Here is a 12,670-nt window from a genome sequence, read left to right on the forward strand (position 1 = left end):
AGCGGTAAAAGCAAATGATTTTCTGACTGGTCAAATCTCCTTACAAAACAATTCAAATCCTAACTGAGGAGAAAATTGGCGTTTGTAGTGTTGCGGTGTTTAAGCCTTTCTTTAATGCGGTATTGCGGTGAAGAATCATGAAGAACAACTCGCATTGCGGTGTTGCGGCACTCTCAAACGTTACGGTGTACGATGTTTGTAATTTCAAACTGACGGTGTTCGGTGAAATAAATTTCCGGTGTTGCAGTTTATTCTTTGACACTTTTAAAATCCTGATTTTGATAACCCGTACTTAATTGTCGAACGAAATAAGCAATACATTCGAGTTAATTTTTAATAAACATTAGGTATTCAGAAATCGCAATGTCTCCCTTCTAGTTAATCTTTGAACATATTGCTATCGTTATATGGGATTAGCTGTCGTTGTGCTAATGCTGCGTTAAAGGCAGAAAAATCACACAATAGGTTTGCACATTCGCGGTCATCCGCAACAATATAATTTGGAAGCGGTGATTCTCTCTGATTCTGTTGACTTACCAAAACTGGCGGTGTCGCAGTGGAAACGTTGCGATTTATACAGGAGACATCGTTAGCTTGTGTTTTGTTTTCCCTTGCATTTCCCTTGCATTTCAGGCCTAAAAGGAATTCCTAGCATAATCCTTTGTAAATTATGCTCACATATGCTCATGGATAAGAGTATTGTCGCATGACTTAAAATGAGTACACAAAACATACAAGCTAAAGAAGTATCTTGATTAGCTTGATCCTCATGATATTGCGACACCCGATTAAAAGTTTATTTATTTTTAAAACCTTTTTCAACAACAGCGTTTTCTATGACTGATTCTTTCTCTCGTTGCAGTACTCATTTCACAATAACTTGACTCATAAACCGTTGATTCAATCTGAGTCAAGCTTTACAATGTTGTATAGAGGGTCTGTAGAAAATGAACGTATAATCCCGTGTAAATTTGTTCGAAGGTTGGAACAGCGGAAACATCAGAAGGTTTAAGTAAGCAATGAAAATTTACAAGTTGACTTTTCTTCTACAATTGAGCTTCTGCTCCTAACATATTAGTTCTGTCTAACTTTTTCGAGAGTCCGAGAGTTTGGGGGGGCTCGAGGTTTAGACATTCAGGCACAGAAAACACTTAGATAACTTTAAATGATTGAGCATGCTCAGTCGGTTCCCTCTGTTTTTGCACTCTTAACCATGCTATCGAGATGTAATATTTAGCGCATGGGGCTTATGTCAATATGATTCAAATACATCAGGTGGGTGGAACCAGGTGATGCCATGCATCATCTGGAGCCTTATTTCGAAGACGTAGTGTTAATTAAACAAGACAAATTCCTTTTCTGCTTGATAGGGGGAATTGTTTCCATATGTGGGACTTTTCTTGCTTCAAACATGAAGAAGTATTCGTAACAGACAAACTCAGGCGGTACCGCAGGCAGACACACCGCCTGAGACAAGCTTTAACGTTTTGAAAGCGAAGTTTATTAAGCAACACATCGGTGAATTTTATTTTAAGGGCGAACTGTATATAACTGTAGTACAAACAAGGAATATTTCAAATGTTTTTTTGGTGAAAAATAGTCAAATACTTGTGAATTCTTGGAAAGATCGTGGTGAAAAGGGCGTGATGCAAAGCAATTGGGAAAGCTACCAGGTAAGCTAACGAATCTATACTTTAATTACAACTGTGAAATACAGCGACAACGGTGATGAGACAATGGAAGAGTTAATTCGAACTGAGTCAAAATGAGTAAGGGACCTTAAGCAGTCAGGACGGCAACACTAAGGAAGGCGTCGATTATTTATGGCTCCTATGGATAAGAGAATGCCTCGTATTCTGAAGGGATAATCCTGTTTAAATAAAGGTCTTCTATCAAAAAACGATTTTCTACTTTTAATTAGAATTTCGAAAATGCATGTGTTTACCGTCTTTCACGGCGCCGCAAGTAAACCTTGGCATAACGTACTTTAGCAGCGTTGAGTTCCAAATGGAAATTAGAAAAATTTGCCCTCGCGATTTCCATTCGCAGACGACGCACATTTTGGTGATTTCACGTTGTCGTTTCTCAGAGGACGGCTAAGAAATGTACAAAGTTTTAAAAAGCACATGCTGGCTATTCTTCTTCACAGTAGATCTCCTGTCTTACCACGTCTTCATTGCCGTCTCCCTCGTGGTTTGCTTAAGGTCCCTGATGATATATGAAGTCTTGAAGCATTTCAACGTATTTTATTTCATCTAGAGTCCATCTAAACGTCGAGTTGACGTTTTTTCCATGGTTTCCGATAGTTTTGCGGTAGTATTGTTCGCACACTCTTAATTGTTGGCTCGATTTTGGTTTGGGGATGATGCTGTAGTCATTGTGTAATGTCGGCATAGTGAATAAAATTATCGAGTATTAATTTTTTTATTTCTCTTCCGAATCTCTGGAAGGCTTGTAAACTTTGCAATAAGATTGTGGATTTTCTACTTCTTCTGCAAACAAATCTCGGTTCATCGTGGCAGAGACCTCGCTGAATTTAAGGAAGTGTCGCGGTCGAAATCGCGTGTTTCGAGGTGTTTGCGAAGGAAACAAGGAAGGATAAGGAAGGCATGCTTGGATTACAATTGTGAGAAACAGCGACATTATATCCTTTTGGTAAGTTACGGAACGACTTTTTACTTTAGACTGAATCACAAGTAAAAATTTAAGGAGAAACCTTAAAATAATTTAATGCATTTAATTTTTTTATCTAAACATGGGCTGAAATTTCTATGGTATCCTTGGTTTCACGTGACGTCATCAAAATTTTAAAAATAAATTTATCAATCCTTATGAGATTTTAGTTTCGTTATTAGTACAGTTGAAGACTTGACTTTTTAAAAATTTTCAGTTTGATTAGGTCGGGGTAAACCCGAAAAATTGCCCATTTTTTAACCATTCTGCATGGCTAGGATTTAATTGAAAACTTAGGCAAACTAAATATCCCTGGAAAGCTTATGACTTAAAGATCATGAAAAAAAATATTTCACACTTCACGTGTCAATTGTAATAGGATACCACTCATTTAATTGTACCACCTGCTAGGTTCTACCAAGGGTTACTGAAGAAAAGATTATGGAATTAATAAAAAAAAAAATGTTTTTAGTGTCAATTCAAAGAATACATGTTACTTACTGTCATAAGCAGATGGATTTCTGATATGTTGAGAACATTTCAAATGGTGATCAATTTAATTTGACATAGGAAATCGAAGTAGTGTTTCACTTCATAATAACTTTAAGTACATAAATCATGTGGAAAATTGCTCAGCCTAGAACACAAAACTTATCAAGAGGAAGAAATGCTGAAAATTTCAGATCATTGGGATAAATTGTTCTCAAGATATCTTTTCTTGAAGACAAAATTATTGCATAATTAGATAAAAGCCTTTAAACTTACAAATAGCAATCACACTTAATTTTTTAAAATATGCAACCATTTTAGTGGCCCAAGTGTCCATATTTTGTCTGCAGGAGTGTCTAAAAGTAATTTAAATGCCTCTTGGTTCATATGTTCCTCCTTCTGCTTCTTGAAGGGCTTCCTGTTGACAAGTCCTCAGAAGTTTTTCTCCTTGATGCTCTCTCTTTTAATTCTAAGTAGCCTGTAAATCAGACTTCATCAATCGTTTACTGTCTTTTGCATGTGCTGCCCCTCTGGTACATACACTATTAAGAATAGATCGCCTCTCCATAATTTTTAGCCTACTACTGTCTTCCATGCTATAGTGTCATTATTTCCTTCACTGGTTAGTGTCATATTATTTCCCTCACTGGGTCACACCACTGGATGTAGGAAGTTGCCTACAAAGACAAATCCAGTAAAAATTTTAAGACAAAACAGGCAATTTTATCATAAATAGAGTAAAGACCTCAAGTCAGAAATATACATTCTGTGATTTTTCACCCCATATTTGTTTGTTTACTGTGTATATGCACAATGCCTAAAAATCTTTCTCGTATCTGATCCAAGATTTAATAGATAAATCAGTGAAATTCAGCAGGGAAAAAATGGAACCAAGAGTCGATATGGTAGGGGAAATAAGTCATAATTGAGGAAAGAGAACGACATAGACTTAAAAAATTTTCTCACTTATCTCACACATGTGCGCGCTTGAGACTGCCGTGGATTGCTATTTGTAAGTTTAAAGGCTATTTTCTCATTATGCAATAATTTTGTCTTGAGAACAATTTATCCGAATGATCTGAAAATTTCAGCATTTCTTCCTCTTGATAAGTTTTGTGTTATAAGCAGAGCAATTTTCGACATGATTTATGTACTTAAAGTTATGAAGTGAAACACTACTCCGATTTCCTATTTCAAATTTAATAAATCACCATTTGAAATATTTTCAACATATCAGAAATCCATCTGCTTATGAGAATAAGGAACATGTATTCTTTCAATTGACACTAAAACATTTTCTTTTATTAATTCCAGAAGGAGTTATATTTTCTTGAGTAACTCTTGGTAGAACCCAGCAGTTGGGGCAATTAAGTGAGTGATATCCTATTACAATTGACATTTGAAGTGTGAAATATTTATTTCATGATCTTCAAGTCATAACCTTTCCAGGGATGAATTTATTTAATTAATTTAATATTTTTATATATTTGTGTATTTATTTATCTGCTGTTCTTTTTCTTCTCTCTTTATTCTTATCCTTGAGCTGTAATGATCTTTTCATTTATAATTTGCTTTAGACTCTTAACAAATTGTTGTCACAGTCACTGCGCGCCGCGACTAGGCTGTGCTACTTGCGGGCAGTGTCAATTATGTAAGGTTTTTCTTTTTCTTTATTTTTCTTGATTAATTTTTAATCATTGTAACCCCCCACCCTAATGCGAAATAAATTGTTGTTGTTGTTGTTGTTGTAGGGATATATAGTTTGCCTAAGTTTTTAATTAAATCCTAGTCATGAAAAATGGTTGAAAAATGGGCATTTTGTTCAGGTTTACCCCTGCCTAATGCTGGCACTCATGTTAAATAATGACTTATCTGCTGAGATTTTGCAATAAAACACGCAGTTTCCATTTGTCGATAGCCTGCTGCAGCAAAATAAAATGATGCAAGAATTAAATTTTTTTGGGGATGAGTGGGTTGAGGCAGCACACTTTGTGAGAGAAAAAAACATTAATTTTCAATGTGTATTATGAATTATTGGAAAATAATGAAGTTTGTATCTCTGCTTGAAATCTTTCTGGTTTTGCTTCAGACTCTTTTTCAGGTTATAAATATCAATATGATCATTTCCAAACTGGTTAGAACTCGTTCATTAAGATGTCGGCTGTGTCTGGTATGTGAATTATTGTTGAATTTTTCCATTTTATTCAATTGTGGTGATAATTGAGATTGGAGCCAGGGCTACCGGATCCTCTTTCTTAAAAAGGATTGAGAAGGATAATTAGTAGATTGTAGATGTTTGCAGGCATTTCAGAAAAGACAAATGTCAGCATTGATGGTTTATACTTGAGGATAAGGAAGGCTCCATAAGTAAGGGAGCTAATATGGTAACTCGTTAATCCAAAAATTTGGATGTGAAGTCACAATCTAGTAGTTAACTATCCTTTACGATTGTGATAAACCTTTATGGAGAAAATCACTGTGCACTGTCAACTCAGCCATTGCATTCCACAAACTTGGGAATAATTAAATACTTAAATAGCTTAAACTAGTTCAGACCTCTTTATTCAGTGTCGAGTGGATTGATTTTAATCTTTGTTGTTTCTGTTTTCACTCAGCTGCCCTGTATTGTGTTAGTTTTGTGGGTACTTTCGGCTGGGCAGTGGTTGCCAATGATTCTTACTGGGAGACAGCTTTCAGGTAAAGAACGCTCTTTATTATGACTGTAATCCTTCTGAAAGTAGAAGAACACTGCAGTTTTATTTATTTGTCAGAAAAGGGAAATTGAAATGGGGTTCCTTCTCTGGTGCCTCCCTTTTTAAATTTCTCATGTGGCAACAAATTTAGTTATACAATAGGGCAGGTAAAAGTTTACTCGCATGAATACTTGCCTCTGTATGTCCACAAATTTTGTGTATGGACTTTTATTGACATCAGGTCAGAGAAAAACTTTACTTAACCCTTTACAACCTAATGTCAGTTAATTAACATATTCTCCACGCCGTTCTCTGTACATTTCCTAAGGTTCTGACAAGGAGAATTAGTTAAATAATCAATATCTTCTTTAGCTAGCAATCATTCCCTGTATTGTCGATGCCTAGATGTGTGATTCAGGGGTGATAATGTAGAGAGAACTAGGCACTAGTCACTTTTAGGGGTCAAAGTGGTGAAACAGAAGTTGTAGTAAATGTGAAAGCCAGGAAAGTTTTTCAAATAAATGATCGATTATAGGTCTTCAGAACCAATTGATTGATGTTATGTTTTCGTTACAGAAGACTTTTCCAGCCATCAGAAGTCCTCTGAAATGGAAAACAATCAAATCAAGTGCAAGCCTCACAGGTAGATTAAGAGACATTTTAAGTGATGCTCTATTTCAGTGATTAGCTTAATACTGTACTGTAAATTCTCTAATAAGGCCTCCTTCTTTAGAGGAAGAAATTTATTAAGCCCCCCCCCCACCCCTCCCCATGTCAGTAAGAACAATAAATTTTATTTAAGTACTGTAATTTTAGTTTGTCATTTAAACTTGATTATGGTGATTGAAAGATCGATGTTATCATGTTGGCATCAATAGAATATGGTATACGGAAATTACAGAGTGATACTAAAAATATAACATGGCTAAACAAGGTCCATTGAGGGAGTTAGATCATAAGATTGAGTTCTTTATTGAGTTCTAAATTAATATCCCCCTCTTACAAGCCACCTCCCCAAAGTACCTGAAATAAATAAGCCTGGGGGGGGGCCTTATTAGAGGATTCACGGTATTTATTTAGTCAAGCCGTGGCAAAACTCATAAACCGAACATGTGTGCATTTATTCAAAAACGGAGTCTGGAGGCAGATCCTGTCACGTGACCCCTAGGTCTTTGGCTTATTTGTGATTCAAATAGCTTCTAGCTGTTAACCCTGAAATTGAAAAAGCAGAAAGAGCTGTTACTGGCCTCAGAAACATTACCGAAGCACACACGTAATTAAGTTTTAACATCAATTTCCTTGTAAAGTGAAAGTGCAAGAAACTGTTCCCCAGGAAAAGTATTTTTTCTTTACTAGAAGGGTATGTTAATTAATTTCAAGACAATGGTTTCCAGCACACCTCAACTGAAAATTTGTTCTTTTCCAGGCCAGACAAAGTTGGTCAAGAACAAATTCTTAAATTTTATGGATATCCAGGACAATCAGAGGAGCGAAAGTGTGATGATATACATCACCCAGAGATCTGTTCATACCAGTTAACTAAGTTAATGGAGCATATTGTGTCTTGTGATGTAAAGGCGTGTGGGTCCTCAGAGATTCAAGTGGCTTCTGTGAATCCACAACTAGGAAAAGCTGTTGATGACTGGGAAACCTTACCAAAGGACAACCTCAGTTATAAAGTACAGGAGGCAGTAAAAACAAACCTGGAGAAAGGATTTACTTTCTTGTTCCTTAGATGTGGAAATATTTATCAAGCCTTGAGTTTTCCTCCCATCTTTGAGGAAAATGAAAATGCAAAAGGTAGAAGTGCTATTAATGTAAATATTATAATGCTGGACTCTGTCTCAAGACCACACTTTTATCGAATTATGCCAAAAGCTACAAAGGCTTTGCAGAAGATAAAGGAAGATTCTACAATCATGGCCACGTTCCTGGACTTTGAACTTGTGCAAAGCATTGGTCAACAGACTTTTGAAAACTTAAGACCATTCTTCAGTGGTGTCCTGAAAGGTGCGTTGATAAAATTCTCCACTGTTATTAATAGCCCATTTCCGAATTACCCTTGACCTCATTTTCTAAACGAGTCCTGGTGCTCATCCTTTCAAATGACTCAATGATTATGTCTGATCAAGTTTTCAGAGTATTTTCACTTACTGCTATCAACAAAAGTCCTTTTTAGAGGCTCTCTTACCCAGACTTGTGGACCACATGACCAATGCTAGTTGCAAATATAACCTCCGTTTATGAGTGTCAAATCTCTCATTAAGAATGGCACCTGTAAAGAAACTTCTATTAATTAATATTTCATTGTACATTTTAAATGTTTCCTTTCCAATTTGCACTCGATTTTCGGGTTGATACACGCGCGCACGATAAACACCAAACCAATATAGGATCTTTTCTTTCTTCATTCCTTTCCTTTTCTTTAAGGCGTTCTTATATCGAAGTGGTCAACTGAAATCATCGCGTGAAGAAATTACTGAAGTATTATGCGATCATAGCTCTAAGAATAATATCGGATTGGGCAACGAGCACGTGGCAAGAAAAGAAACGAAAAAAGTAAAAAACTAGCGATAGGTTTCGCTTTGAATCACAACTACGAGTTAACATAATCACAAAATAAAATGTTGCCTACCAACGTTCGCGGGCCTTGACTACCTTATCAAGGATTACGGTCTAACTTGTCTTCTAGTTTGAAACGTTAACTTTAACTTTCTGTCGTAAAATGAACTAACCACGGAGGCTTTAATCAAACCATAAAATATTTCGCAGCTTCTCTAGGAAGCGGTAACATTTAGCTTTAACGGAAGCGGTTACATACAGTATGTTTTGTCTTAATTTTTTTTAAACCTTTTTGATAAATTTAACAGATGACAATGAAGTTATTGCCTCTGCAAGCAATAAAAAGGCTCCTTTGGGCGTGGAAGTGCTGTATGGGGCCTTCAAGAAGTGGGGCTACCAGACACTGTTTCAAGAAGACCTTTGCTGGTACGACAAATGGGGGACTGCATTAACAGATAACGAAAGGAGAAAAGTGCCAGAAACAAATTCTGATTACAAACAGAGGTGAGTAACTTGTAGAATGATAGTTATTAAAGTGTTTTCTCATTGTGTGATTAGTTTGGGTGGCGGGTGATAGTAATGCTGGGATTGGCTGCTGAAAGAACTTAAAACCTGGTCAGCCAATTGTGAATGCTCAGTCGAGTAGTCCAAGCTGCAGAAGCTGATCCTTGTATCCTTATCATGAAGCATCAAGAAGTATTACCTCCTCTCATTGATGGGCCAGTAATCCATTATATATAAAGCCAGCAGGTCTCCTAATAGTTTCTTGCTCGACCTGTTTATATCAAAGGAAGGAGAAAAGCACTGCGAGAGTAAAAATCATAACATCCACTTCTCAGTCAACTTAAACTTCCAATCAGATCTTTCAATTTTGATTCTGAAATGAGCAAAGATGAGAACTGCATTTTAAGTATAACATTTACTGTATAAGGAATTGGGGTCCACAAAATGTTCACGATAATCTGAATTAAATTAGAATAGGTGAATAATTGGGTATTAATTTTAAATTTATATTTATATGCCACTATTGCACTGCTATTAGTCAGAAGGGTAATAAAGTGCTAACTGTTTTAAATCAGGATGAAAGAATTTCAGGAACAGATGACCAAGAAACAAATTGACCATTTTGGTATCACACATTTTTCCTGCACTGTGTTGAACAGAATTGGAAGGACCAATCATTATGACAGTCCTCAGAAAGTCTGTCTCAATGGGCAGTTTTACAGCTGGTACTTCTTTGACTACATAAGAAAGGTGTATACTGCCTTAGAACACAACAGAAAAGCCAAACCATTGTTGTCATACATGCATTTCAACACGGGACACGAGATGACAGGGACACGGATGATCAACATGGATGCCGGTATGGCAAAGTTTTTCACGGATATGGCCTTATTTCCAGACACCTTGACTGTTATTTTTTCTGACCATGGTCACAAAATGACTCCATTCAGTTACACTGAAGAGGGAAGGAGAGAGTTATTTGATCCTGTGTTCTTCATGATCATACCCGATGGTGTTAAGGAGAAACTGGGTCCAGAAAGGATGGGAGCTCTGGTAACAAACCAAAAGCGCATCTTTATGTTGTATGATGTTCACAATGCATTCATGAGTTTGCATGATTCTCAGAATAAGGACTCCAACAATCATTTAGTGTCAGGAATATTTTCAGAGATTCCAGCAAACCGCACTTGTGCAGACTTGTATGAAATTGTGAAATTAAAGAACGAATCGATATAACGGTTCAAAAGGCCGTCAAAACCAAATCAAATGAAATCAAATCAATCAATTTATTATGTGCGTACATAAAAGGAAGCGTCGTAGGTTATCCCTATCGAGGACGCTCCGTACATAAAATATAAAATATATATACTACAATGTAAAATTTACGAGTCATTAAGAAATAGGTAAAATATATATATATATCTATATATTGTGGGAGGAAAAAGACAAGTAAACTACAAGTTCATGCCAACAAGCCTGTTTCGTGGTCGCCCACTCATCAGGGGATTGGTGAAACTGGGTCCAGAAAGGATGGGAGCCCTGGTAACAAACCAAAAGCGCATCTTTATGTTGTATGATGTTCACAATGCATTCATGAGTTTGCATGATTCTCAGAATAAGGACTCCAACAATCATTTAGTGTCAGGAATATTTTCAGACTCCAGCAAACCGCACTTGTGCAGACTTGATCCCCTGATGAGTGGGCGACCACGAAACAGGCTTGTAGGGATGAACTTGTAATTTACTTGTCTTTTTCCTCTCACAATATATACTTCGCTCTACTTCTATGTATTGAGCACTGTTCTACGAAAATCAAGTCACACTTTATATATATCTGTATATATGTTTGTGGAGGAAAGAAACAAATGAACTACGCTTTCATCCCAACAAGCCTGTTTCGTGGTTGCCCACTCATCACGGGATTTAATAAGAATATTCTTTACCATCGCTTCTTATATACAATATAATTTACATAATAACAGCAATAAACATATATCTAATCTATCCGGCGCGAAGTTTAACAGTTCAGCTGTTGCGTAGGAGGGCTTTGTTTCTATGGCGGCAAGAAGACACGAGTTCATTAACAACTGACGATTGCTTCGCAAGAGACATGAAACTCAGAGTTGCAGTAAAAGTTCAAGTAACCTAGATCTTGAAGTATAGTTATATATATATATATAATAAGTTAAAAGACTTCGAGCCAACAGAGACGCCGCACCAGAAGGATCCAAAAGGATTTTCAGTCCAAACCTCGATAAATAATAGAAGAAGTAATGTGGGACACGAGGACGGACAACTTCGAGCGAAGGAACACATATACTCAATAAAAAATCTAAAGAGTTTAATGAAAAATGTTTCGGTCCGAGACCTTCTTCATTTGTAATACAATAACTTAGAAACTCCTTAAATAGGTTTACAAAGAGGGCGTGGTGACACTTCTTAACAAAAACAGTAATTACTAAGAGAGAATTGACTGGCAACGTGTATCTGTTCCGAGAATTGACTGGCAACGTGTATATGACGATTTGGAAGTTTTTGAGGCCCGCTTGCGGACAGCAGCATTTTTCATTGAAGATAACACTGGTGATGGTCTAGATCCACCCGGTCACCTTCCTCAAGTCCCGAAAGAAAAGAAATGGAAGCCACCGCCGTCAAGGCATCCAGAACTTGAACTTTTTCTATCTAGTATTAGGAGTGATTTAATAAATCCTCAGAATATCAAATTAGCAAACCAAAGGAGAACGGGTTGCTTTAAAACAATTAAGAAATTCTGATGTGGTAATTCGAATACAAGATAAGGGTTCTCGTTTTGTTTTAATTGAGAAAGAGGAAAACGAGGATAAAATGTTCGGCCAGCCTCAAAACGAATTGCAGGAGTGTCTTACGAAGGGCTAACGCTCGAAACGTCAGCTTTTGTAATCATTACGGTGGCCAATTTACCATTTCAACTTTGTTGATATATCCAAATTATTACTATTAGACATTTGACTTTAGTTGAGAGCTGGTGTGACAAATAGGTCAGAAAAGGGGAAATTTCGAACCAAGTAGCTAACTGGATAATTAACAAGGAAGCGAAACCAGGGGTTGCCTTCGAAAATGTTAAAACCCATAAGGCAGGAAACCCACTTAGGCTCATCACGTCTTGTTGCGGTACGGCAATGGTAAATCTCTCGGCCTTTACTGAATTTTACTTGCAACCATTAGTTCGTAAATTACCATCGTTCATCAAAGACACCACCAATCTGCTCAACAAGATCGAGGAGCTTAATCGGAATGGCCTTTTCCCGAAGGCACTCTATTGGTTTCATGGGATGTTGTCTAAATGTTTCTCAACATTGATAATCAACTCGGTCTTACCGCAGTGAAGAAGGCACTGAATGCCAGAGAATATAAGCTTCCATTTTTCCTTTCCAGATAAAAGGCCAAATGATCGATTTAAATCTATCTTACACCCAACGGGGTGGGGGGATGACTTTAGCAACGTGCCATAAACGGCTTGCGCCTAAAGTATTTACAATTAAGGTCCTACCGATAAAAGAAAAGTCTCTTTGTTTCGAAAGATTTAGAATCGAATTTAGTTTGTCTAATTTGGCCCGCCAATTGTCGTCGTCGACATTGACGAGGCCGTTTGAGAAGTAAACACCAAGCACTCTCATTTTAGTGACCCATTTGAGGCCATAGGGAGATTCAATTCTAGTTCGCCATTTTCCTAACCACATTGCTTCAGATTTGGACGTGTTCAGTTTAGC

General features: G+C 36.9%; 1 protein-coding gene across 1 annotated transcript; it reads left to right on the forward strand.

The window, feature by feature from the left end:
- The first annotated feature begins 1,269 nt into the window (after nt 1-1,269).
- Nucleotides 1,270-10,362, forward strand: LOC148716310 (uncharacterized). The gene is made up of 8 exons (XM_088744267.1): nt 1,270-1,673; nt 2,451-2,655; nt 5,252-5,332; nt 5,778-5,859; nt 6,432-6,498; nt 7,282-7,865; nt 8,726-8,921; nt 9,497-10,362. The coding sequence occupies exons 3-8, from the start codon at nt 5,279-5,281 to the stop codon at nt 10,155-10,157; spliced, it is 1,644 nt and encodes a 547-aa protein (XP_088600393.1). The 5' UTR covers nt 1,270-1,673; nt 2,451-2,655; nt 5,252-5,278; the 3' UTR covers nt 10,158-10,362.
- The last annotated feature ends 2,308 nt before the right edge of the window (nt 10,363-12,670 follow it).

The sequence above is a fragment of the Stylophora pistillata genome, chromosome 14 (genome assembly GCF_964205215.1).
Source record: "Stylophora pistillata chromosome 14, jaStyPist1.2, whole genome shotgun sequence".
Taxonomy (NCBI): Eukaryota; Metazoa; Cnidaria; class Anthozoa; order Scleractinia; family Pocilloporidae; genus Stylophora; species Stylophora pistillata.

Excerpts from the sequence above, each read along its gene's own strand:
- LOC148716310 (XM_088744267.1), top strand. The coding sequence starts at position 5,279 with ATGATCATTTCCAAACTGGTTAGAACTCGTTCATTAAGATGTCGGCTG. Across the intron at positions 5,860-6,431 it reads TACTGGGAGACAGCTTTCAG|AAGACTTTTCCAGCCATCAG; the intron begins GTAAAGAACGCT and ends TTTTCGTTACAG. Across the intron at positions 6,499-7,281 it reads ATCAAGTGCAAGCCTCACAG|GCCAGACAAAGTTGGTCAAG; the intron begins GTAGATTAAGAG and ends GTTCTTTTCCAG.